We start from the raw sequence: 27,600 nt of genomic DNA on the forward strand, positions 1-27,600 counted from the left end.
GTTTCAGAGAAGTCTGAGGAGTTCCCGGATCAGTACTTGGAAGCATAAGAAGCAGCTGGAGTTGACAGGGAAGCTCTGGGTGCAAGTCAGAAGCTCTGAGAGCTTTCAGACATGATGGCTTGGTGAACAAGTTCTTGTCCTGCTGCCTCAGACAGTGGGTCTTGCAGGTCACTAGCATATGGGGGAAGAAAGCCAGGGCTTCCCCTAGGTCTACCTTATAAACTTCATATGCAAGTGTCATTCTTTTGTCCTAGACAGCTATCTGGCCCATTGTACCTTTCTGAGGGCAGGGTTGGTTTAGCCTGGCTCAGTACAAGATAGATAAATCCAGAACCACCAGCCTTATTTGAGGGTCAGAGTGTCAGAACAGTATCTGAAAGAGAGGTCCCCAAGAGTGTCTTTTAGATGTGGAACCTATGATGCTTAGAGACATCTTGCCGAAGATACACATTCCTTCAAATCCCCATTTATTAGATACAGAAGCTGAGGGTCACAGACACAAAGTGCTCAAGATCACCCAAGTAAATTACTGCAAGAGCTAAGATTGGAATCGGAAATTGGCATCTCTTAATCCAGCCCTCTTTCCATCCTGCTAACTGTCTTTCTTACTCATACTTTCATTCTTTGATTTGCATTTGCTTGGAAAGACAGAGGAGAACATTGAAAAGGCACAATTGCAGCAGAACAGTGGGGAGAAAGACAGGAGTTTGGGCCCCTGAAACTTTGGACCTGAGAGAGGGAGGTACAGGATGAGGGCCAGACATGGGATATAAACGGGAAGGCATGTGAGTTTTTTTGGTAATTCAAGGTGGGGAGTAAAAAAAAGAGCTATTTAGCCTTTTTGGCACATGCCCTTCTTTAGCCCCCACCCTTACCTCAAAATGGCTTTCACCCCAGAATGCAGCATGAAGCATGCAACTCCAGGACTGCTGACCGCCACTTAGGGGTACCGTGCCCTTGCTCCCATTGTCCTAGGCTCTGTCCTATAAGGCTCCTGGTCAGCTGAGTCCCCCGGTCTACCCCGGTTTTTCCCAACAGCTTGGAGTCCTACTGTATTCTGATTTGTAAGGAATTTTTATACAGGCCTCTCAAACAAAAGCCTGTCTTGGCCGTTACACGTGGCCAGTGTGTCTCTACCAGGTGCGGGGAGGGGGGTATGTGCCCATTTGGGGTAGGAGGTGAGGGTTTCTTGGTCCTTGCTGTACCATCTTCTGAAGCTCACTTTTTTCATTTATTGGCATAGGAGGAGGGTGAAGACTGCACACTTACTGTCTACCGGCGGCTGCACAACTCCCTGGAGCGGTCTGAATTGCCCGTGAAGCAAGGGCTACCAGAGCCTGGGCGAGTCCGGGCCGAGGAACGATTACGACCAAACAGGCCTTGTGCTGAGGAAAACTGAGCCAGCTGGTGAGGTCTGCTCTGTCTCCTCTGCTGCTGCTTTTTAGCTCTTCCATTTCCTGCCCTGTGAAGACTCCAAGGCCAGTTCTCCAGGCTAGGCACAAGGCTGGGAGACTGGTAGAAAGCTGGGCTGTGGCTCAGGTAATTTTTCCCCATTGGTCAGAGGGAATCAGAGACTACAAACCAGAGTCCCCAGGCCCAGCCTTCCCTGATGCATGAGTCCTTTCTCTTCATTCCTGTCCCTAAGGTAGCTTGGGCCACTCTGGCCCCCAAATGGGAAGATATAGAAACCCCACCACCAAAAATAGTAGCAGAAAGTTCTCCTCTGCTGCTTGTGGGTTGTTTCTGTATCATAGAGCAGCCCCTTCTCCGTGTGGGTAATGAATGCCCTGATTTCTGCCTCCTTACCACGAGGGCCCAAGTACAAGAATGACCAGCTATCAACTTTTTTTTTCTTTCTGGGGGCTTCCATTTTTTTTCCTACTTGGAGTTCCTCAGACTTTGAAAGTCACAGGGGTTCGTGCTGCCTCTGAGCTACCCTTTAAGTTGAAACTTCTCTGACCTGGCCCCCTGGCTGATCAGTTTCTTGGGAACAGAGTATGTAGATACCCATTGGAATGACACATCCCTCCCCCACCCCAGCTCTCTGCTCCCCTTTCCAAAGGCCCCTGGAAGTGCACAAGCCTCATGCATCTCCTTCCCTGGGCACCAGTAATGCTGCTGGCACCACTTGCTCGCTCTTGTGGCTGGAGACCTCAGCTAACTTCATTGTTCCCATCTTGGGAAAATTCCTAGACTGAGCTGGGCCTGACACGGCACACTGCCTTCCAGGACGTGCCCAGCAAGGGGGAAGTCAGGCAGGAAGAAGCAATTTCCCTGTGGTCACTCCACAAGCAATAGCTGCATGGAAGGCACGGACTGAGAATACTCCCTCCTTTTCCTCCTCCATCCCTGTGGAGGAGGCTTTGCACTTTACGGCGCTGATGCATTCCTATGGAAGCGGCCTCTGGTTTCTGCAGGTTGACTATCATTACATGCCTTCATTGGAGGAAAGGTGATTCCTGCCCATCGAGGACCTCAGGTTTATACATTCAAAGTGCAGTAACCTTTCAGGAAGCCACAAAAATACAAATGGATTTGTTTTCTTACACCAATCACATAAGGCAGTTAAAAAGGACTGTACACTCCCGGCCCTGCTTTTTCTGTAGCATTCTCAATTTAAAGAAGGGTCCCTTTCAAAAGCTGCTTGTATGAAGCAGACGCTGTTGCCTTCAAACAAGAGAGCATTAGACCAGGAGTCTGGAAAGCTGGTTTTTCTCCATGGCTTTACTTCCTTGCCGTGTGACCTTGGGAGAATCATTGTCCTCCTGAAGCCTGTTTCCCTATTTGTAAAATGAGTTCTTTGAAATGAATGATCTTGTATTCTGAGATCCCCATTTTCACCATCCTGTGTGGGCTGATTTTTACTTCTAGAAGGTATTGTCTACAGGAGTTTCCCTCCTGCCTACAGTCGTCTCTCTGGGCCTTATGCTTTCTAGTTACTCTATATTCAAGTCTCATGGAAGTGAGGGCAGAAAAGTTCCCTATTTCCACATTTCCACCTGCTAAGTGAAGGACTTTGACTGGATGGTGTCAGAGGCTTTGTGTGTCACCAGCTTTGCCGGATGCCAGACAGATGGCAGCCTGTCACGCCAGGTGCTTTCTGTAGTACAAGTCTCCCATTCCTGTTCCTCTCTCTCCGATTTCCTGGTAAGAGGGAAGACTGAGGACTTCCTTGAGAGGACTTGAGTGGCCTTCCCTGCCTCAATTCAGCATGGGCCCCAACATTCATCCTGCCCCATGTTTGTACCAGACTAGGCTGTCCTGAGGTGACTTGGGTCACACCTACCTACCTTACTTCCACACTAGTTTTCCAGAGTTTGCCAATCTAAAGGCATTTTCATGTGGCTTGCCTCTCCTCTTCACATCCCATCTCATATGCACTACTTAGGATGCTGTTTTTAAGATCTCTTCCTGCTGCTTCTCCTGGGTCGCTCGCTGGCCAGAAACTTGCTCACTGAAGGATGCAACCCCTTCTTTGCAGCATCCCACCATTCTCCTTAACCAGTTGGCAGCCCTGAGTGTTAAAAGGAAATTGACCTCTGTAGTGGTCAATTGCGGGTACAGACTGGAGCTCTTCTCCACTGATGGAAACAGGAGGGCATCCAACATGCCTAAAAAGATCTCGCCAATAATTTTTGTCTTTGGGTGTTGGAGCCCTGGATTCTGGTGCTGTAGCTCCTGGTGCCAAAGTCTGGATCCTTCCACATTTCAGCAGCACCAACATCTGCTGCTACTCAAAATGCTCTATGGAAAAGGGACAGTTGTAGTGCCCTTTTACTGGGGCTGCCATTTTGAAATCTGAGTGCAATAGGGTTTGATTGTAACAATTATTTCAGGATATTGTATTGTTTCTTTAATCTGCACACTTTCTAGAACCTCTGTAAAATAGATTTTATTTTTAAATGTTCTCAGCATTGCAGAAAATAGCATTTGTACTAGTGAGTGAAGGCTGAGGCTCATGTCCTTTGGGCTTCAAATGGCTAGCAAGGCTGGCCTCAGATTCCAAAGTAGGAAGGCACATTTCTGAAAAGCAGCCAAGGTGTGACCATTTAGACCAGGACCTCACCATCAGGGGTCCTGGAGGAAGCCTTCAAATAGCAGGGAGACCTGGTAGTTGAATAGTTGTCTGACCAAGCCAAATATTCCCACTGTCCCAGCCAACAAACCCACTTTATGACAAGAATCTTCCACAGCCTGGCTCTAACTTAAAATGTACCAGCAGGTGTACGGTTGTGGGAGGGTTCCTGGCGAAGCTTGGGGAACTTGGCCCCACAGAGCTTCTTGGAGAAAATAAAGCTGGCTACATGCCAGGAGTTGGTCTTTTCTGCTCTGATACTAAAACTACCAGGGAAAGCTACAAGGGTGGTGGCCAGAGAAGCCATGGCAGGGAAATGGTTGTAAGTATGGGTGGAAGGGATGTGAGTGGGGCCAACAAGTCCAGTCTGGGTTGCAGACAAGCTTGCACACGGCTCTTCCGCTCTCAAGAGTTTTGGGGTGTGGGAGGGCCTCTAGTGTTCTTGGACTTTGTCCTGGGGCAGTTTTAGTTTTTTAGATTTAGTGGGTCAGTGCCAAGTGCTACCACTTCCCAGTAAAGGAGCAGGGCCCCAGAGGCTGGGTCCCTGGCTGCCTTTGTTGGTGTGGGATTCTTTGATTGCTCTGGAAGAGCTGCTTGTAGGGATTATCTTTTGAATACCCCGAGTGGGGAACAGGGCTCTCCTCAAAGCCTCAACCAAGATCATAAGATCATAGGAAAGGGGCCCTATTTTCCTGCTGCTTCACAGCTCAGAACATGTACTGAACGAACGGAATGTATTTTTAAGAGAATAAAGTCTATTTTTTTGTATTTTAAAGATGGGGGTGGGCTAGAAAGATAGCCCTCAAATAAACTGATACTGCGTTTTAGGCCCCTGTGCTGGGGCACCAGTCTTTAGTCAGTCCACACCTACTTGCTCGAGCAGGGGCTTTGGCTTCACCCCTGCTCCTTGGAGTCTAGGTGTAGTAGCTTCTACATTCCTGCTCCAAGAATGGGACCAAGGGGGCTATAGAACCTGCCGCTGGAAACCAGGGCAAAGCCATGGGCAGTGGCTCAGGGCTCCTTGGGTGCATGTGTAGAGTTGAAGCTCCTGTCTGCATGTATCCTCTGGCTCTCATGCTCTCTGTTGACTCTGCAGCACAGTATGTACCAATAAAGTTCCCTAGTTTCCACATGCGTGGTGTTGAGTGGTCAGTGATGCCAATTTTATTGATGTTGTCTCTTTCCTCTTCATTGGTGCATCCGGTATATTTCACCAGTTAACTGAACAAGAGTTAGAATCAGCTATTTGCTACGTTTTCTTTTCAAATCTGTTGTCACAAAAAGCAGCCTCTCTTCCAACTGCTTGTGTCATAATCAGCCCCATCAGGTTCCAGTGGTGGTGGCAGCACTGGGACTCAAATCAAGTGTGCATCCCAAGCCCAAGCACTTTGTTCCATATGTGCTTCCCATCTTTCCGTCAGTTATTTTAATCTTCGTCAGACCACCAATATAATGTCCTTTCATCTCATTTAGACTAACTGTAAGGAGGAACTGGCCAACACAAGTGAAATCTGATTGCCAGGAGCTACTTCCTGTGCACTGCAATAGCATTTGTTAAAAGCCCCCAAGAAAGGAATGTTCCTGTTCCCTTCTTGTAAAACTCTTTTCATGTGGCAAAGGGCACACTACAGACATGATTAGGGATTGTGAGTTAGATGGGGAGATTATCCCAGATCATGCAGGTGGGCCTTAAGTGTAAACCCAAGAATCCCAACGCAGGGCGACAGGTTTGACTATAGGGGGAAGGCATCCGCACCAACATAGTCAGCCACACGAAGCTGAAAAAGGTGAGGAAACAGCTCTCAGATCCTCCACAGTAAATGCAGCCACACAGACCCACCGTAGACTGGCCATCCCCAAACTGCAAGAAAGTTTGTTGTTTTAAGCCACTAACAGCCAAATCACCCAAGCCTTTGATCTGCTCATGTAATACTTCCCAGATCGACACCATATTTTCAACAGAATTGCAAAGTGAGCAAGCACACTGCCTTCAGAGGGGATCTGAGGGATAAAGGCGGAACGATGGTCGGTCTGTCAAAAACTCAGAGGGCCCAAGTTTTGTGTAAACAGAGTTTTTGACAATGCACCTGAGGTTCCCCTCATATACTGTTGGCACATCACCCCACAGTTCCAGCAGGGACATCAAGCCCCACTGGCCAGAAAGTGCACTGTACCTATGGGCACGCCCTGAAACCATTTTTCCCCTTTGTAGGAATATCCTCCTCATTTAAACAGGGAGAACATATACAAGGTAGAATACTTGTAATTCTGTCTTAGCCTTCCGAGTTGCTTGGATTATAGGAAGGTTGCCATTGAAGTAACACCCCTACTTTGTACCCAACTCCCATCCAAAAGAAAAAAAAAAAGGACTAATTTTTTATGAAGTTTTATTCTCAAAATATAGAAAAAAAAAAATACGCCAAAAGACTAAGATGTTATCTCACAACACTTGCCTCAGTCTTTATGAAGAACACAATTCCAAACTAGTGGACAAGTTCTTCTCTGTCCTCTAAGTCAGAGGATGTGACCTCTGTCAGATCAGGAGCCCTCCCAGCTGATGGTGAGTCCAGGTAACAGGATGGGACCTTCTCAGTGGGATCTAATATTGCTAGAAGAGCTTCGCTTACATGGCAAAAGACACCAGATCTCTTCAGGATACCTCTGTCTCACATGCTTGGAGACTGCTGCGCAGGAACACCTGGTGTGGCCTGGCGAGGCAGTGTGTACATGGCTCCCAAGAACTGGTCTGCAATCCTTCCTGCTTCTCGAAGCCCACTCAGCAGAGCACCATGGACTGTGGCGGGGTAGTTCCGGATTGTATGCTCTCCCGCAAAGAAGAGTCGTGGGATTGGCTATTTCAGAGAGAAAAGAAAATTAGCAGGTTAGAAGTATGTTTATTCTTTGAACTGCCAAATTCCTATTGACCTTTGAAGGCTGACCCTGCTCCAGGCAGTTAACTATCAACTCTATGAAAGTCTCTTACAATAAAGCATTTTCCTAGGATTGACAGAAGGAGAAATCGGACTCAGCGCAGCCTCAGCTCTAGTGATACTTATTAACTGCATCTATTCTTATCAGTTTAATGATGCCCAAATTTCTAGCTTTCTTTACCGCATGTAGTGCCTAGTGATGGCAGAGATGGGGGTGTCTTACCCATTCTGAACTAGAGAGTAGAGCACTCAGTCCAATTCAGGAATTCTTTCACCTCTCTAGTTCAGAGCAAACCCAAGTCCTAGGCTACGGTACTGAGGAACCCTCCCTGCTCTTTGGAATAAGGTCCGACAAAAGTCTAAATAGGGGTCCACAGCTATTTCTCAGGGACATGGCCTTGAAGCCCCTAGAGACTGAAATCCCTTTAACAATCTGAGTTATCAGCCACAATAAAAAGATGCATAATTAAAAATGGGTTTTGTTTTATAAAGGAAAAAACTTAAGTTCCTGACTTGCATAGCTCTTCCATTTTGAATGTAGACTGCAAGAAAAGACGCAAACACTATGCTCCCTTTCCATTCTGCTCCTGCTACCCGAAAGGGTCTAAAGATAGAACCATTAAGGAGAGAAATCAGTGACTTCAATTTTGCCCTGGGATACTCTTTCTGGATAAGCCCAGAAACAAATTTCTAGTCTCACCTGTGGGGCCCCTGGAATTGAGGGCCCAGGAGTGATTGGCTGAGCCATTAAATCATAATCGTTTCCAGATGATCCTGCAGCTACATAGGAATAGGAGCCTCGGGCCCAGGGGTCAGCACGCCAACGAGACACCACAGTTTCCTTGGGCTAAAGGGAAAAACACAAGCAAAAGTCAGTGGCACCAAGGATAAACCAGCCATCTCCAAGAGGTGCAAAAGCAGGTGTGGGCTGGGCATGAATACACCGCTGCTTTGAACTACTGAGGCAAAATGACTTCAGACTGCAAAGGCACTTCTACCACGCCTCCTTGTCCACGACTCGGGGCCACACAGCACTTGACTGTTACTCTCTATATATGGAACATTAATGTCCCTCCCTTCAAAGAAATAAGTGGCTGACATTATCACAGTGGGTCTAAAGGACAGAAAAAAAGCACAATGGGATTCTCTTAGGACTTCCCTGGGGCATTCGCTAATCTGGCCACTTTGTCTAAAAGTCGAAAGTCTCTGCAGGCAGAAAAGAAATGCAGCCAACAGTCTATAGATTCTGACTCGGGCACCAAGGGGCTTTTTCTAAATGCCACTGGAGTCCACATACATTGAAATTCACACAACCCAGCACACACTGAAATGGAAACTGTCCTGACTGAGAACTTCCGCCTCAAACATGTCAAATAATCTAAACCCTAGTTGAGTCTGAATCTGGATCCCTCTTGTTCCCTCCACCAACTTACCTGGGGCACTGCACTGCTACCAAAAATCCCTTTGAGAATGGCTAGGCACCGGCCAACAATCACATCGTCGCTGATATTTTCCATGATGCCTGCGGCTTCTCCTGCCACCAGTGCCAACAGTATAGGAGCTGGACAAACAGAACAATTCCAGGGTTTTTCTAGATTGTTCTCAAGAACCACCCTGTTAAGCCCCACTCACCCTTGTTCCTGGCACTCTGGCAGCATCACTCAAATGCTAGCAACATGATTTTCCTAAACTCCACCCCCAGAAGTTGGCCACAGGGGTTGGTCTTCTACAGTGAGTGCAGCAGGACACGGCACTTTGCTGCTGCTTGCTCCATAGAACGCAGCGGCCCTGAGCACCTCACATGGCTCCAGGACCAGGGCTGCATCCCTTTTGTTATCTCGGGCCCTTCTCCAAGCCCATCGCTGCCTTTAGTCACTTGGAGAGTGTTTATGAAACAGACGTGTATGAGGAGCACAGGGCTAGATCCTGGGGATGGAAAATACAGAAACTAGACTGTACTCCATTCAAGTCACAAATGACCACGCAGATATGATTAGGAACTTGGGTGCTCTGAAAATATAGGATACAGGACCAAATGCAATGGGCACGCTTAGTGTCCTTGAAAGGCCTCTTTGAAATACTGACATTTAGCCCAAGACCTAAAGGCTGAGTAGAACAAGCCAGGTTGGGAAGAGATGAAGGAAAATAGTGGCCCAGGCCACAGCACAAGCAGGGGCCCAAAGTGAAAACCATTACAGCGTCCTATAATCAGGAGGGCAAGTCAGTGTGCCTGGAGTGGAGCAGTGGGAGGAGACACGAGGTGGCTGGAGAGGGTTACATTAAGGTGGGCTCTGACGTGGCCAGGCGGAGGAGGAGGAGTTTGAATGTTTTCCTTCAGCAACAGAAAGATATCAAAAGAGAAAAGTAGGAATTATGAATGGTAAATTGGCAGCTGCCAGGTGAGAGGTGAGAGTGGCCTGGCCTGGAGAGGGCAGTGGAGAAGGGGCACTCAGGTCTGAGGAAAATACTGCGAGACAGCACTGAGGGGACCTGACGCCTGGGTGGAGAAAGGGGAAAAGCCCTGGACACGATTGTGTCCGTGCGCTGTGCACAGGAGCAAAGCACCTCCTGCATGGAAGGAGAGGATGGCACCTCCCCACTAAGCAGGGAGACAGGAGGAGCTGGGGTGGGAGGCGGGCTGGCTGGGTCATGTGCCTGCACCATCAAGGCCACGCCCTGGGTGCAGCTGAATAGTCAAGATCAGTTCCTGTCTTCTGCATGGAGGGAGGTGGGGATGCACAGACTTTTTCCCTCTATACAGAGTTAACAGGAGTCCAATTACAGAACAAGAGATAGGGATATGGAAAATGCATCAAATGGAAATGATCAAAGACTCGGGTGAAGTGGGTATGACAGTCTGGGAATGAAAATACCAGCTGCTTTTTCCAGGAAGCCTCCTCCCCAGCCTGCCCCTCCCTGCTAACGTGATTCTTTTTATGTGTTCTTTTCCCGACACCTAGAAGGGGTTCTAGGAATTGCTTACTGGGTTAAGCAAAAGAAAAATTAAAGCATGTAAAGTTTGAGGAAACCTCCAATGTTCCTAATTCTGTGTTCCTATAAGAATATGAGAAAAAGCTAAAAAGCAGTTACCTTTATAGAGGTTCCAGAAGAGGAAGAGCTCACCCCTGCTGGCAGTCGTACTGCCGACGTGTCCGAACAAATTGACACTCGGATCCCAGAACACCCGGTCAAAACACAGCACCACCTGCAGAAGAAGGGGGCAAGTGAGCTGCTTTGGCCTCTACCCACAGCCTTCCCTCAGCAGGAACCACTTCCTCCTCAGACTTCATTAAAGTGTCCTCATGTACTTTTGTGCTCATGTATAAGCCCAGAAACCCACCATCCATCTACTACTTAGGATGCCACTTATGACTGACTTTGTGTAGGCGCGGTTTGCAGAATGACCCTGTAAGATTAAATGAGTTTGGACTTTATGTTATTATATACCTGGGTGCTGAAGGAATGAGAAGACAGGCCTCAGCCCGTGAGAGACAGTGGACAGCACTGCCAAGGGCACACCAGGCACAGAGAGGGCACCTAGAGCACGTCACCTTGTTAAGGTTGCCAAATCCCATCCTTTGGACTGCAGATGTCTTCCACTCAGGAAGAGGCGGCACAAACTGAACAGCCGGTGGCTGCTGCTTCAGCACGCCCAGGGGGAGGGTGCAGAGAACGGCGTCACACTTATAAATAAAGGTCTGGCTTGTGGAGCGGGTATTCACAGCTATCACTTCGCAGCCTAGAGAAGGGAAGAAGAGCCTATTGATGATGAGGAGGATAGTAATAGGGGCACTGAACACTTAATGCACATCAGGATCCACATGCCATTCTTCTAAGCCTGAGTACCTGCCCACGAGGTAGGTACTGTCATCTCCATTCCTCACCAAAGAAAATAGGTAAGAGGTGAGTCTAAGGCTGCACAAGTAAAAGCTGCCAAGACTTAAACCCTCACTGCCCACATCAAGTCATCGATCCCCACCCCACTCTGGCTCACCTCACACACTGGTCACCTACTCGACTTAACACTTACCAAAGGGAAGTAATTTAGTAAAATTAAGAGCAAAATGCCCGCTCAAAAGGACGCAGTGCCTTTCCACTGTGGCTAGCTGCTCACTAAGGCCCCAGAGAGGAACAGCAGCAGAAGAGTGTGACGCAGACTGAGGGGACACAGCCTCAAACTGTTGCTCTCTCTTCCTGAGAACACACTGTAATGCTCAGACTATGAATGAGCTCAAAGTTGACCTCAGAAAGGGTTCTGAAGTCATGTATTATTTTACCTCATTTATGCTTATTACTAAATGCTAATTTATATATTAAAAATACACATATCATTCCGCTGTCATATAAAATGTGTCCCAAAATACAGTGTGAGTGCTCAGCACATGACCATCTCTGGCTGCAGAACTAGGGAAAAAAACACTAGTTACTCTCAATGCTCTCCATCTGCCTCCAAAGGCTATTTCAAGGCTGTAGACCTCCATCAGCTAGAAGCTGCCTTTGATGGGAAAATTCAACAGAAAACTCTGTGACTGTAAAAGCAAATGTACTGTGGGGATCTCAGCAACTCTAGGAAAGGGGCCAGGAAAGTTAAGATTGGTGGCCCCAATCTCCACTTCTCATGCCTAGGCACTCATGTGGGTCTTTAAAGAGGGAGGTGATCTATTGTTCTAAGGAGTTCAGAACAGCAGGCCAACGTGGCTGAACAAGTTTTCTGCATCCCACCCAAAAGTACTCTGAAACTGACAATAACAAGGACATTGCACTTACCCCATAAACTCTCAGGACCAGAGCCAGAATGAACCCAAAGACCATGAATCAGAGAAGTGTGAGGAGTGGGCCCCTATGGAGTGCAGGTGTCCAAATTTTGTTATTAATATACTTAGCAAAATTAAACCCAAACTCACTGGCTGCTACTGTAATACTCTCCTACTTCATGTGAAAACTTGTCTCAATTTTCTGGTTCATACAAAATATGGTGATTCAAACCTCCAACGTCTCCAAAGACTCAATCATCTGTAAATGCACAGCTTTCACCTGGGAGCCATCATTTATCAAACACTGTACTAGAAAATATACCTACTGTTCTTGCTGAAGGTCATATTCAACAAAAGAGCAGTCCCCTGTTTCTGGGGAAGAGCTCTATCTTACCCGCACAACCATCACCTACCTGAAGCTGTATAGCGAACCTGGCGCACTGCTGTGTTCAGTTTAATGTCCAAGCCTTCTGCCAATGCCACAGGAACACAGGAGTAACCATTCCTCACTGTCAGGTGGCTGCCAGTAAACTCAAAGTCATCATCCTAATGAGGAGAGGAGGGAATTTAGTTCCACATTTCTTTCTTTTTTTTTTTAATATTTATTTTTTCAGTTGTAGGTGGATACAATATCTTTATTTCATTTTTATGTGGTGCTGAGGTTTGAACACAGTGCCTCAGGTGTGTTGGTGAGCACTCTACTGTTCAGCCCCCAAAGCCACAACCTCAGCACCCCCCGCCATTTCTTAATAAAATCTATGTCATTTGCATCAAGTTCTAAATGATAATACTGAAAAAATACAAGCTTGTGGGAACAGCCAGTATTTTAATGCAGAAATCAAAGAATAATCACTCAGTATTCAACTACAGCCACCCCAAGAAAATTAAGGAGAAACAAACACCAATGTGCCCCAAATCTTTGGGGAGTGGGAGTAAGGCAGTTGCTTTTCCCCTATATCGTCAAATTCCTACATCAGGGTTGGGGCTGTAGCTCTGTGGTAGAGTGCTTTCTCAGCACAGGTGAGGCACTGGGTTCGATCCTCAGCACCACATAAAAACAAATAAAGGTCAAAATTCTTATAAAAAAAAAAAAATCCTATATCAAGGTCCTGACTGACCACGGGGGGGATGGGCATGGAAACTCAGATAATTAGCAAAGCAGTTTATTTGATTTCTGAGTGCATTACAGATTTGTAGGACATCAGATTCACCATCGTAATTAAATTTTCCTTTACCCTAAGAGCAAAATCAGTCTTTATTTCTTAAACTTAGATTTTTAAAATTGAGGAAGATTTCCAAAAACTAGTCAGTCAAACTAGATTAGGGCAATCCAGGATTATACAAAGGCCCAAGATAATCCATATCGTTAAAAAAAAAAAAAAAAAAAAAAAGCCAAGTTTTGGCCTGGAAATTAAGAATCTCCAAAGTTATCTTATTTCTTTGAATTTGCTGAAAAAGAAAATTCTATATAGAGAAATATTTGAAGGCTAGTCAATTAAACATACCCTAATCTTTGGAATTAGATAAAAATATTGGGCTGGCAGCAAAAATTTCACTACTTTGCACTGACTCATCTGTTCCCCACCAGGTCAGCTAAAAAACTGCTTGCAAAATCTAGACTATCATGACTGTTATAAATATATGTGTACTGAAACCTCAGAGGATAATCAGTGAGCACGAGGGCCTAATTTAGAATTTGGATCTGGAATGTCCCCCAAAGCTCCATGTGTTGAAGGCTTGGTCCCCAGCTGGTGGCTCTACTGGTAGGTGGGGCCCAGTTAGTTAAAAGGCGTGGGTCTCTGGGATGTGCTTCTGAAGGGTCTCTTCTGTCCCTCTGCTGCTCTGACTCTACCTCAAGCAGCCAGCTCCGCCTCACCAAAGCCCAGGGCAATGGAGCCAGATGACCACAGATTGAAAACATAAGCCTAAATCTTTTCTCCTATAACTTGGTTTTTTTCAAGTAGTCATATCACAGCAACTGAAAGCTGACTAACACATGTGAAAAACTATAAAAAAACAAGTTAATTCTCTAAGATTTTACCATAAACAAGTCCAGTCCTAGCTAATTCAAATATTAAAGAATAACAGTGACAATTTAAAGATTAATTGTTAGATTAAGAAGCCAGGGGCTGGGATTGTGGCTCAGCGGAAGAGCACTTGCCTAGCATGCACAGGGCCCTTAGTTCGATCCTTACAGCACATAAAAAAATAAATGAATGGAATAAAGGTATTGTGTCCAACAACAACTAAAAAAATAAATATTAAAAAAAATTCAAATGATTTTACTAAGAAAACAAAAATACGTAAGTAAAATTTTACTTTACTATAGAGTCTTGAAACTGGCCAAGGTCTCAGATTTAAAGATTACTCCTTTTAATATTCTAGAAACCCTGTACAAGTCACCCTTAAATTTAGCATAAAGCGGGTAAGACCTGTACACTGGGAACTTTAAGACATTGCCGAGATGAAGAAAATCTAAATAGTGGAGAGATAAACTATACTAAATTGTGGAGAGACAATCTATACTACTCAAGGATTAGAAGGAGCCCACACCCATATTGAGAACTGAACTCAGGGCCTCATGCATGCAAGGTAAGGATTCTACCATGGAGCCATATCTTTGGCCCAGAGAATTCTTAAGACAGCAATTCCCCTTAAGCTGATCTAGAAATCTGATGTCCTCCAAAAAAAAATTCTAGAAGGTATTTTTTGCAGAAAATGACAAGCTAATTCTAAATTTTTTATGGAAACACAGAAGAACTAATATAGCCAAAACAATTTCAAAAGAGAACAAAGTTGCAAAACAAATCAGTACTTAAAGATTTTAAAACTTACTTTAAAGCAATAATTATCAAGATTTTGTGATACTGGCATATGGATCAAATGATAAATGAATAGAAAAGAGTAAACTATAGACTCACACTTACATGGCTGAGTGATTTTCAACAGAAGGCAAAGATACAATAAATACAAAATGATGTTGAAATAATTAGATACCCCCATGGGAAATTATAAATTCTACCTTTACCTCTCATTAGATGTAAAAATGAACTAAAATGGATTAAAAACAAATAAAAGAATTTAGACCTAAACCCAAGAGCTGAACCCTCAAAACTCTGAAAGGATAATATAGAAAACCTTTGTGAGCTCAGGTAAGACAAAAGATTTATTTATTTTTTATTTTTTCAAGTTTTCAATGGACCTTGATTTTCTTTATTGATACATGGTGCTGAGAATTGAACCCAGTGCCTCACACATGCTAGGTAAGCGCTCTGCCCCTGAGCTACAACCCCAGCCCAAGACAAAAGATTTTTTTAGGGTATAAAAGGTACAAAGCCAAGGGACTGGAGATGTGGCTCAGTGGTAAAGCATGTGTTTATTATGCATGAAGCCCTGGGTTCCACCCCCAGCACAACCATCGAAAAAGAAAAACCATGGGCTGGGGTTGGGGCTCAGTGGTAGAGCGCTCGCCTAGCACTTGTGAGGCCCTGGGTTTGATCCTCAGCACTGCATAAAAATAAAATAAAGATATTGTGTCTAACTACAGCTAAAAAATAAACATAAAAAAAAAAAAAAAGAAAAGAAAAACCATGAAGCTTTAAAGAAAAGATTATAACTAGGACTTCATAGCCCAGAAGATGGAAACATCCCCAGTGTCCATCAGTGCACCAATGACAAGCTGGCACTCCATGGCATAGCCTCGTGATGGAATACTACTAAGTAATAAAAAGGAATTAACTACTGACGTGCCTAACCTCAAAACTTCATACTAAGTCAAATAAGTCACACAAAAAAGGACCGATCTATGCTGTTCAATCTGTTTACTGTAGAATAAGCAAAACTATAGTGACAAAAAGCAAACTACTGGGCATCTAGGGCCAGGAGCCAAGATGGGGTATTAGCTGCGAAGGGGCATGAGAGAATTTTCCAGAATGATGGAAATGTTCTTTATCTTGATCATAGTGGTAGCTCATGACTATCTGGCAAATCATCAAACTGTTCACTTAACATGGGTGAATTTCACTGCACATAAATGATACCTCTTACTAAAGCTGTTTAAAAACACACAAAAATTAACTGTTTATCTTAAGGTTACTCTGACATGTGTACTTGACAAAATAAACGATAAAAGAATTTTACCTGATCCCAATGTTTAAGGGAAAGTGTAGAGAGAGGTGTGGCATTAGCAAATTCAAGATTTGCAAAATGCCAATCAAGTATCTGTCTGTCTCTTGACGAGAGGTACACATCACTGGAAAGTAAGGACAAGGGAACAAGAGTTAATAGAGACGTCATTATGGTTCTCAAGGGGGCAGATAACGGAGTCTCAGTAAATGTACTGGAACCTAAGCTAGGGATGGGGCTTGTGACTTTTATGATGAAATTATAGTCAGAAAGTAGAATCTTATCTGTCTTTATTAACTGCTTTACCCCTAATGTCATGAATAGTGACGAGTTCTTCTCAGAAAGCAAAGTACAGTGGGGCCTCATTTATCTGGAAAAAGACTTCATACTCAGTCTTCTTGCAGTATCAACGTTTACTATGAAAAATTTTGTCTTAGGACTTTGTTGCCAAGGATGAGAAGCATCCCTGACTAGAGAACAGAGGAACTTTGCACATGGAGCATCTTATCAGCATGCAGTTACTGTCCCAACTCTCAGGGAAATAAAGTATGACACCCTCCTAGGCCTCAGAATTATGGAAAGTGAAAGCAAGGGCACTTCTACACACTCAAAGAAGACACTCCACCTTCACCCAAACACTGGATTTTATGGAGCAAGGTTATCTTCTCACAGATAATCTGTTTAGATATCTAATATTATTACACATTAAATTATAAAGGGAGGGGATTCAAACACCTGAAATTTGTTCATAGATATTTTTCATTCATTAAACAATTTAAAATACACTTGCTGAATATAAAAGCGCACATTTTCCTTCTAATTTGTGCATAGAATGAATAGGCGAAGCTATCCCTCTGAATGTTCAGGTTTATTTTCCTCACCTTGGGGGATTGGCTTCCAACTCTTGAAGTTTTTCTTCTAGTTTTCCTTGTGTCTCAGCTAACTCATCATATTCCTGATAAAAATTTTTAAAGTTAAGTGAATATGATTTATCCTGAAAGGTCAATATTTATTTATCACCCCAGCTTATTTTTCCCACAAGGGGCATGTATGTTCTGGCCACATATTCTGTCATAGCTCAGGAATTTTTGATCTTAGAAACTGTGAGCCTGGGACAAAATTGGGCAGAGGGAGAGTATGCAGAAAGAGAAAAGGGGAGAAAGGAAAAAAAGGAAGAAATATACTAGTAGTATGCTACAAAGTAAGGATGAAAAATAATAGCTACTACATTTCCTGAGCATTTACATTGTCCCTAGCACCAGAATAAGCACTTTGGATACATAACTTGATTCCCACTTTGCTACAATCCCCCCCAACATGAGTTACTATGAACACCCCGTATGAATGAGGTGATTAAGGAGTCTAAGGACATAAGACTGGGAGATACCACATTAGGGATTTTACCAGACAGTGTGACTCCATGTGACTTTATTTCATATTCATTACTATTATTCTAAACTGTGAGGGTAAAAATTCCTCAGAAAAAGCAGATCCTAAACTGAACTAATCCCATAAGTCTCCATGGTTGGTAGTGTAACAACCCTCTTCTTGGGTACTACAACACCTGTGATTGGCTAGTGACTATCTTTTTTTCCAGAGTCCCCAGATCTGTGCTATTTCTTAGAATTCCAAAAGAAACCAGTCAGGCACACTCGCTACTGCACCTTGCACAGGGCAGTCAGATCTCTATGCTTGCTCTTCACCAAGAACTCGGCAGTAATGTCTCTGGGTGGCTTCACTTCAGATGCTTCTTTATATTGCTGATGGAGTTCTTTAATTTTCTCTTTCAAATTTACCATCTAAGGGGAAAAGTACAAATTTCCCATTTCAGAAAGAAATGTAATTCACTTCTAATTACAATACCCTTGTTTGGCTCCTCTACTAAGCTTTTATGTTAAGGTCCTTAGAATTCTTCAATACCTACTCCACATCACACAATTTGAGAACAAAATGACAATCCTTCACAGAGGTGTGGTGCTGTCAGTAACTACAACAGGTTCTTCTCAAACAAACGAGAGGGAAGGAGTATACAAATGAACAAAATGTACTGAAATGAATTTAATTTCCTGGAAAAACAATCTACCACTAATTAAACTTATCTGGGGAAGCCAGTTATTTTCTTAGATACGTAAAAGTGCTAAATCATCACACAAAGAACCTTATGGAACCATTCTTTTTTTTTTTTTTTAATATTTTAAAATATTTTTATGGAGTTGTAGATGGACAAAATGCCTTTATTGTTTGTTTGTTTGTTTATATATTTTTTTAGTTGTCAATGGGCTTTATTTATTTAAATGTCGGGATGAGGATCGAACCCAGTGCCTCACGCATGCTAGGCAAGTGCTCTGCCACTGAGCTACAGCCTGGCCCTGGAACCATTCTTAATGTCAGTTTTTAAAACTGACATTAACTGTGAGGACATGGGTGACAGAATCCGAGAGTGGGCCCTGCAGGTCTCCTGCAGCTGGCAGCTCTCCCCCAGTCATTCTTCTCATTCCATCCTTCTCCTACCCTTGCAGATGAGCTGGAGACCTCTTTGACAGAAATGAAGAAATGAGATAGAGTGAGAAAGCGAGGAGACCCCAGTCACAAGGCACACCCAGAGTTTGCACTGAAAAGCCCCCGACCCTCACTACAGGGGCTTTCGCCCTAAACTGGTATTATTTTGCAGTTGGCCAGACGAGGAGAAATAAATGGTTGAACTCAAATAGTCCAGAACCTGGAGCTGAAGTGGAGGTGGTGGTGGTAGAGCAGGGCCCTTGGCTGGAGAATGGGGAGGGAGGGGGCTGTTCGGCTCCTCAGTAATTATGGTGATGAACTGGCTGCTGATTTGTTGGTCTTCATCGGTGGGTACTTTGGCCCCAGTACAGCTGATCTCTCTCTGATCTTAGAATTCAGCAGGAGTACTGGGCCAGCTTTGGAAGAGTTAAAAAGACATAGAGGAAGGACCTATTTCTCCTAGCAATGACTTCACAATGGTGTCATACTGAAAGACTGACAAATACAACTGTGTCTTTCACTAGTCATTATTTTGTTAATAATAACGAGCTCCAGCTCTGCAGACCTTCTCTTCATGGAAAAACCCAAAAATGCCTTTAAAGTTTCTAAATGAAAGGCTCCCGCCACCGCCGCTCCCCTGCATTGAAGCTTATCTACAATGAAAATAAATACAGACTTTCACCTTATTAAGAAGTTCTTTCAGTTCTTCCTGAGTTTTCACTATCTTCTTCCAATGCTCAATCTGCTCATCTTTGACATGCTTTTCTTGTAACCTAGGAGAGAAAACACGTATGCCCCGGCCACATAGCCAGCTCTGCAGCACAAGACTAGCCATGTCTAGCACGTCCAGGGACATCAAGGCCCACTGGGACTTGTAACACTCAGGAAGAAGAAAGTTGGCCGGTGGCAAATTATTATATGTTAAATACAGTAATAATGTCATAAAAGCTATCAATTTGAGAACTGAAAGGGGCTTTAAGGACCATGAAATTATTTTAAATGCTTTTTTCCTTTGGGATTTAACAATTTCATATGAAAACTAGTTCAAATTAGACTTACTGAAAACTTACAATATAAATAACAAATCTGTAAAAGGAATTCACTATACAATAAGCTGCTATCAAAATACTTACTGAATGACAACTTCCAGTGCCTGGCCAAGGGACACAGGCTTATTATTGAGAACATTGAAGTCTAGTTGATGACTAAGGTAAGATGTAGCTTCTAGCAACCGGTTAAATTCTTGCTCTACCATTTCATCTTTCTCTTTAGGAACCTGAAAATCCGAAGTATAGCAGAGTTGGTCCTTATTAAGACTAACACCACTCACAAAGACACAAATGCTCTGAGGTTTAAAAAGGTCAAAATATGTATCTCAAAGGGAAAAACCTTTGAGGACAATGATTTGAATTTTCTTTTCTATGAAGTGGTTAAGTTCGTTTAAATGAGATGTGAAATGTTTTGGCCCTGATTACTTCCCTCTTTTCCCACTCTGCCCTCGGATCTGAGACTCCATCCACCTCCATCAACAGCCATGAGATTTACACGGTGCTAACTGAAGCTTCATGGAGCACGAGGTGCACTGAGCTGACATGCACTGAGTTGAGCTGGGCTGACATGCAAACGACACACCAGATAAGTCCTAGAGAACAAAAACTATGCTAACACACCTGAGAACCTTCCAGAATAGGGGCAGGATGGAAAGATAAGAAGCCCACCTTATCTGGTTCCCCTAAGATGACAGAATTTTAGGAGGGAGTAGGGAAGAAAAAAAGTGAAATTTATGGCTACTAATAAGAACACACTAGCACCTTTTGCAGAGTAATAATGTTTTATGGTACCAATAATTTCAGAGCTAAATGCCCCAAGTTTCTAGAGAGACTAGAAGAGACTGAGATACCAGAAGGCTTGGCCCCTCACTATTGTAGAGGAAGGAAACAAATCACAAAACAGGTCATCAAGCAGCAAGACCACGTCAAAGGCCAGGCAGTGCCCTTGCCTACTGATGTCATCGGTTGACATGCATCCCTCTGCTACTGCTTAATTCTGCCCCAAAGCAAACTCTTTGCATCCTGCTGCTGAATTCATGGCAGCAAGAGAAGAAAAAAGCATGTCTAAGGAAAGCATCTCTTGCTATAAGCTGGGCATTGACTGGAAAATGGAATTCAAAACATGGACATTCACTTTACAGTCTACGTAAAATCAGTAGAAGAAAACAAAACACTAAAGCATATTCTAGTAAACACTAAAACTAAGGAGTGATCAAAAGATCACTCCAGAGGTAGCTAACTGCTGACAAGATCATCACAGTGAGAGTCTACCTGTTTGAAACTCCTTGTTTTCGCCCTTGCAACCAAACAGATGAGCCTCTGCCCCTTTATTGACCATACAAGTAACTCTCTGAGATGAGCAAAAAGAATCTGGTGTTTAATGCAATCTGCGGGGGGGGAGAGAAAGCTCTCTTTGGATCTATATGAACACCACTACAACTGATTTAATCGAAGTCATACTCGAAGCTTCCAGTTCTGTAAGACTACTCGTGGAATCAAGGTATCCTAATGAATTAGAGAATCACCCTTAGCCTAAAGAAAATCTAAATTCCTAAGAATCTTTTGGTTTGTTTTGAGAAATGAGGCTGAGAATCAGGCCCTGGATACGTGGTACCATTTATATACCAGGGCAGTCCCAGGACTTGGTGGATTCAAAGACATCCAACCTATCCACCCATGGCCAAAAAAGAGGGCTCTTAGCGAAAAAGACCTTCTTGTTAGGAATTTCATCCACTTTCTCATCATCACTTTTCTTCATTGTCATCGTGGTCATATAAAGAGCAACTCAAACAATGAAATTCTACTCAGAAACTTGCTATTTCTAATGCAACTACTGCAATGATGTTCTGCAAAGATAGTTCTCCTTTCAAAAAGGAAACAACCATATTTTAACATGAAATCTATAGTTATGTGATCTTAATTGATCATAGATACTACGAGCAAGACTGGTTTTTCTGGAGCACAAAAAGGTGGCAGTTCCATATGTGGCTTCTAAAATGCCTAACAAGAGGATGCTACAGCAGGAAGGGGGACTAGATCACATATGCCACTACTACAGGGCAGAATGTGCCAGTACACAAGAATGCAAATGAGACAGATTAAAGCTCTTCCAGTGCCAAATGGATGGCTTGTTTCAGACAAGCTTTAATCTTTGCAGCTAGGGTGACAGTCACATAGGAGGTTTCATACTGAGAAAGTAGGCAGCACTCAGGCTCAGTAACTGGGGTCCAGGATGTGAGGTAGAGAAATATTTAAAGGGACACTGTCAAGGTTAGAGGGACCAAATTGACCTTTTGTTTCTTCCCTCTGTTTTCTGAGCAGCTCGCTTGATTCATTACACTTTCCCCTTTAGTCTACCCACACTCCCCACAAAAAAAAAACTGACGTTTTACATGCGCTTTCAATGACAAAAACTCAAATGGCACCAGCCCAACATATAGGCGCAACTCTACAACAACAAACCAGTGTGAATGTGTGATGGAGAGGATCTTCGAAAGGAAAAGATTTAAGTGTCAAGCTTTTAATGGGTTATTGTAAACGGTGAGGAAAATGATTTGAAAAATTATGAAAAAATACCTTGACAGTGTCCTTTTAACCAGTGCAGCAGAGAGAGAAATAAACTGTAAATAACAGCCCAACAGCCACGTCAAGTTTAGTTTTGTACGACAGCAGTAAAATCAAGGCTTTAAACACATAGCATGACAGAAGCATTCTGTTAGCTCAGAAGCTGCAACCACCAGAGAAATAAGGACAGACTATACAGAGACCAAAATGGGAGTGAAGGCACAGAAATGGCCAAAAGAAAGGCAATTTTAAAAAGGCAGGGAGTGGGGAGAGGTGTCAGAAAGCAATGAGGAACAAAGCAAAACTTAACAAAAAGAAAGGAAAAACATAGAACAGTAACAACAAAATCAAACAAAAATCAAACCAAAAAATTACTGCCACATTCGACTGACACCAGATGACAGGACTGCATCTCTGGGACACCACTCAAACCAAGGTTTAGCTTCACAAGATTTGTAAAATACAGTCAGCAACCAGGCCTCATTGGCCTTGTCAAGCAACTGCTAGAGGGTTGCACATGTTGACACCTGGCTGTTCTCCCATTAACTTTAATATTTCCATTTGAAATTCAAGGAATATTTGGAAAATGGTAAATAAAATACTTATCCCCTGGGCAAACAATACTGACCAGGATAAACCCAAAATGTGTTTTCAAAATACATTTAAATCTTGAATCCATTTCTAAAAACAAGCTAGTTACAAATGTTCTCTTTAATATATCCATATAACAAAAATAAATCTTAGCAAATAACTATCTAAGCATCCTAAACTATCTCTCTTTCAGGTCATTTTCCCTCTCGGTGACAACTCTGAGATTCTATTAGTTCTGCCAATAATTATGAAAAAAGTATATCATACTGGAGTTGAAATATTGCCAATCTCTAAATAAAAGTCACAGTAATTTTAATTTTATTTGACCATTTTATTCCAGGTCCTTAAACGGTATCCCTTCTGAGAAAGGAACTCAACACATGATTAGGAAGGGTTAAGCACCAAGTTAGAAGGCAGGTGGATTTCTACATTATGGCATAATAAGAACTTTTAACAAACTAAGAAGCATTTTTGGGGAAAGGATCAATAATTCAGCACCTTCTATCAAAGAAGGAACAACAATTATTATTATTTTAAACAGATATTCATTAGGATTTTTCAAAGCCATTTATTTCTCTATGAAAATTCCAGGTAAAATGATGCCTTTCAAATTTGAAAAGAATTTGATGAGTATCACTGTTCTAAAGGGTTCAATTCTGTTTTGGTCCTAAAGATTATATGAAGCATCCCTGAACATGGTCGGAGAAGGACAGCCTGAGTGCCCAGCTCACATAGAAAATACTTAGGGAAAACCAAACATCTTTCTTGACTAGGCCCCTAACACTGCAGAAAGTATCTCAAAATAAGGACAGCTCCCTTTCGTTCTGTCTCTGATCACACTCCATCAATACAAGATCTTTAATTCTTCAAAAACATTTTTATCTATATTGCTTCCAGTCTTCAAAAGCTTTCTAGCAGCAGAGCATAATGTACAGCAATGGTCCCATAACAGAAAGTTCTGCAATTTAGCCAGAGAAAGTCTTTAGAAAGAACTACTCCCTTTGGGGGGGGCGGGGAATCACATTTTTGAAAAAAATCAGAAATTGCCAAATTTCAGTCACTCTCCGCGTCCCCCACCCTCATACCATTTAGCACTTCTAGAATTATGGTAAGACAGAAGATTAAGATTAGTTCCTCTGGTTAAGACCTGGAAGAAGAAATTTATGCCTGAAGAGTCTCTACTTCAGATTATCCCAAACAGCCATAGGTAGGGCTTATTCCCTTAATGGGAAAATAAGGACAAAATTTATCCAAACAAAATTCAATGTGATTCTGTAAATCGAGACTGTTACTCTCCACCTTGACCTCTTTAACTCATGAATCTTAAAGGGGATATAAATAACTGACTTACTTAAAGCAGGGATTAGAGTGTGGAGAGGCACATGAACATCTACCGTAGTTCATTCTTGCAGTTTTTAGCACACAGTAGAGGCACTCAATAAATTCTTCTTAAAGGAATAAATAAATATAGTTTGGAAAAGCAAAGCCAGGATCATAACTTTATTTGAGGGGGGGAAACTATTTTGGAACTGTGGGACCATTAAAGGAAGACAGGAGATTTTTATTATAGAAAGCTGGGATTGGCAGTCATGATTTTAAAGGATTCAGGAAAGAAATACTGCTATTAAGATACTTAAGATGTTTCTTCAAAGAAAGATGAAAACCAAAAAGGCTAACAGGCCTGTGTCAAAAAAATAAATAAATAAATCTATATGTGAATACAAATGATGGTGACAAGCAGTACTGGGCAGACCACCACCTGTGGTGAGAGTGGAGCCAGTCCCAAGAAGTTGCTCAAGATCCGCTTCTCAGTTCTCTTTGGATCTCCCTTGGAAACAACAAAAGCTCCCTGTCTTCCTAAGCTTCCTAGAGCAGAGCACTGCAGTAACCTTGCCATGCACAATGCTACAGCACTGCAGGGGCTGAGGGACCCTCCCCAGTCCTTTTGAAAAGCAGAAATCTAAGGCCTCCAAGTTACTAGCTGGTACACAGGAGAGGCAGGAAACACTCAGAGCCCTTTCATCCCCGCCTCCGCATATATGCTTTCAGTCCCCTCACTGGCAGGGCCCAAGATGTTCCTGATAGAAATCACCCACTTCTGAACTTCTCCCTGTCCAGTTAAAGCTGATTACAGCGCAGGTCAGCCTCTAATTCCATCAACTAACAATCTGTGACAGCTGCTCTGTTGGCTTCTTTTTTTTTTTTTCCTCCCAGGCTTAGGGTTTGGGAGACCCCTTCTATTGACCAGGTAGCCTTACTAACCCTATAGTATTTTACACTCTATGTTATATCCCTTCACAGAACACCCCCTGTTCTAGTCATTCGGAGCCACAAAATAAAATTCCCTTGTCAAAAACAAAACTGAAGCTCAATATTGTACCTGTCTATGTAGGACCAGACAGCACAGAGAGGTAAACTCTAGGATCCTGTGATTGAGATTAGAACAGTAACAACATAACCTTATGGTAGCAAAAAGGATGGGTATGAAAATGTCTTTAAGATAATATTATAAAGTAGTACTTATGGGGCTGGGGATGTGGCTCAAGCGGTAGCGCGCTTGCCTGGCATGCGTGCAGCCCAGGTTCGATCCTCAGCACCACATACAAACAAAGATGTTGTGTCTGCCGAAAACTAAAAATAAATATTAAAATTCTCTCTCTCTCTCTTTAAAAAAAATAATAAAGTTGTACTTATAATAACTGAGTAACTAACTGCTGACCTCGTACAGAATTATTTTGTACTTACTAATAACAGAACCATTAAATTCTGTTTTGACCAGTTGCACACTAAGAATGGAGAAACAGAAACCCATTTTATCTAACAGTTTACTAAAGGAAATTCAATGGCTTGAGTAAATTTCTACTCTAGGTGGGCGTCTATCAAAAATATTAAAGAAAGCTCTCTGAGGAGGAGACTTAGCACACACAACCATACAGACAAAATGGCACACACTCATTCTGCACCATCTTCCCTGAAAGAGCAGGCAGAACAACTATGGGATGTGAGCCAAAATATCACGGCAATGGGCTCTGGCTCTTCTACATATTCACTACAGTGACCTTAAGAAAACAATGGTAGTTTTAGTTTATTTCTCCTGCAGAAAAGGAAAAATGACATTACTGACCTACTTACCCCTTTAGATTTCGAAAGCTCTGAAATATATTTATTATTATAAGCATAAATAAGTAGGGTTCTCTTTGTACTTGTCCTGTAAGCCAAAAACTAGTCTATCAATCAACAGCTGTCCATTATTACTCTGTACCAGACTACTGGAGACAGAAAAGAAAAAGATACAGTAACATGCCTTCTTATGTTTGGTTAAAAGCAAGAGAAACTCAAAGCTGCAAAGAATTCTTCCCAAAATTTGAGAATACTTAAAGAGTCTTCCTTACCACTTGGCTACTGCATCAAATACAAGCATACCAACTCAAGAAAAATTCCTACACAGATCAGAGATGACAACTACCAATTTCACCTGGAAAACATCTCTGCATACAAAATGCTGAAAACTGCCTGGAGGTTGACAACTATTCACTCAGTGCTGCTCAAAGAGCTGATCCTGGTGAGATCCAGAGCTCAAGCGAGAACACAAGTCAGTGTACCACTTTTCTTTATCAAGAAAGTTTTGCTACCAAAAAGGAACGTCATCATCTGAACAAGAGTGTAGTTAATGACATACTTTATCTACATTATAGTACAAGCTATTTATCTCATCCCATACTGGAAACCAAAAGTTCAAACTGGCAGCCCACACTCAAGGGGAGGACGTACCACTAGACAAGTTAGAAATAAATGTCTGAAAATCTTATTATGAAAAACAAAAAAGTCTGAAGTGGGTGGGGTGTAGCATAGTGGTAGAATGCTTGCCTAGCAAGCAGAAGGCCCTGGATTCAAACCCCAATACGACACAAAAAAAGAAGGAATAAATAAATAAATAAATAAAGGTGTTAAAATTCATCTAATACCAAGAAAGCGTTTCTCTAAACATCTTACTAGAAAAATTTCTCTCTTTACTGTTAGATTAAATGAACTGCTCTACATTCAGGAAAGTCAAAGAGAGGGTGTTCTCAACCATCAGGGACAGTCTTTCCTGTGGGCTCTTGTTTATTAAGGATTACAGACAGTGCTTCAGAGCCTACTTCCCTGCCTCGGATCTGCACATGCCTGACTACCTACATACAAATGCCTCTGATCCTGCCTCTTCCCCTGCTCAAAGACCTCTGATGTTCTAACCTGCAGACTGGCCTCACAAGCACTCTCCTCCCCACCCTGAATTGTAGGTGTCTGTCTCCTATACTCTCCTCACTCTCCTTGACAGACTTAGTTCTCTGCTTCCTTATACCTTCCTCTGCTTCCAATGCCTTTCTCTTCTATGACCACAGGTTGGAGTCTTCTCCAATCACTCTCCTCCTTCCTTCCAAATCTCTCTCCTGACCCCTCCCCACCTCTGCACACGCCCTTGCTTCACTGACTCTTCTGTGGCAATTTGTTCTATTGAACCCTAGGCAAAACTGCCTTGACTAAGCTTCTGATAAATTTATGGTGATATGTGTGTGATTTGCTTCCAAAACATTACAACACACACACACACACACACACACACACAGCAAGAAGAGGATATATAAAACAAGACTGGAAAACAGGATTCATTATGGTATTCCCTCTATTTTTGTGCATATTTAAAATTTGCCATAATCAAAAATTGGGGGGGGGGGGAAGGATTATTTGTGTTATTTGTGCACAAGTACTATGGCAGGAACTAATCTGTATCTATGCCTTTTTCAGATCTCTGTAGAATAACAGAAATTTATTGAAATTTTTAATTAACCTCTACTTCATCCTTACTTTATTCTGCCAGGTGCCTTAAACCCTGGAAGAAATCTGGACCAGGATGGTATATTCCCTGAAAGTATGTCCTTTTCTGATATGAGCACCATAAAGCCTAAATGTGGATAGGAATAAGTGAGGATGTCCCTAGAGACCCAAAATTCAAGAGTTGGGATCATCCCAGT

General features: G+C 42.8%; 2 protein-coding genes across 13 annotated transcripts in view; one reads left to right on the top strand and one right to left on the bottom strand.

The window, feature by feature from the left end:
• The window catches only part of Luzp1 (leucine zipper protein 1), a 101,147-nt gene extending 95,942 nt beyond the window's left edge, over positions 1-5,205 (top strand). For all 11 annotated transcript variants that reach the window (XM_046418779.2, XM_046418782.2, XM_058571060.1 and 8 more), the window contains one exon: positions 1,244-5,205. In XM_046418779.2, the coding sequence (XP_046274735.1) occupies positions 1,244-1,399 (156 nt within the window). In that variant the 3' untranslated portion in view covers positions 1,400-5,205. The remainder of the gene's footprint in view (positions 1-1,243) is intronic.
• A 1,240-nt stretch (positions 5,206-6,445) lies between these two features.
• The window catches only part of Kdm1a (lysine demethylase 1A), a 62,606-nt gene continuing 41,451 nt past the window's right edge, over positions 6,446-27,600 (bottom strand). For both annotated transcript variants that reach the window (XM_046418786.2, XM_046418784.2), the window contains 11 exons: positions 19,517-19,659; positions 19,066-19,156; positions 17,549-17,683; positions 16,766-16,839; positions 15,900-16,011; positions 12,173-12,305; positions 10,557-10,744; positions 10,096-10,210; positions 8,439-8,566; positions 7,706-7,852; positions 6,446-6,927 (listed from right to left, as the gene is read on the bottom strand). In XM_046418786.2, the coding sequence (XP_046274742.1) occupies positions 6,742-6,927; positions 7,706-7,852; positions 8,439-8,566; positions 10,096-10,210; positions 10,557-10,744; positions 12,173-12,305; positions 15,900-16,011; positions 16,766-16,839; positions 17,549-17,683; positions 19,066-19,156; positions 19,517-19,659 (1,452 nt within the window). In that variant the 3' untranslated portion in view covers positions 6,446-6,741. The remainder of the gene's footprint in view (positions 6,928-7,705; positions 7,853-8,438; positions 8,567-10,095; positions 10,211-10,556; positions 10,745-12,172; positions 12,306-15,899; positions 16,012-16,765; positions 16,840-17,548; positions 17,684-19,065; positions 19,157-19,516; positions 19,660-27,600) is intronic.

This window comes from Marmota monax, unplaced genomic scaffold, assembly GCF_021218885.2.
Source record: "Marmota monax isolate L192 unplaced genomic scaffold, Marmota_monax_Labrador192_F-V1.1 WCK01_AAM20220418_F8-fsc00008, whole genome shotgun sequence".
NCBI lineage: Eukaryota > Metazoa > Chordata > Mammalia > Rodentia > Sciuridae > Marmota > Marmota monax.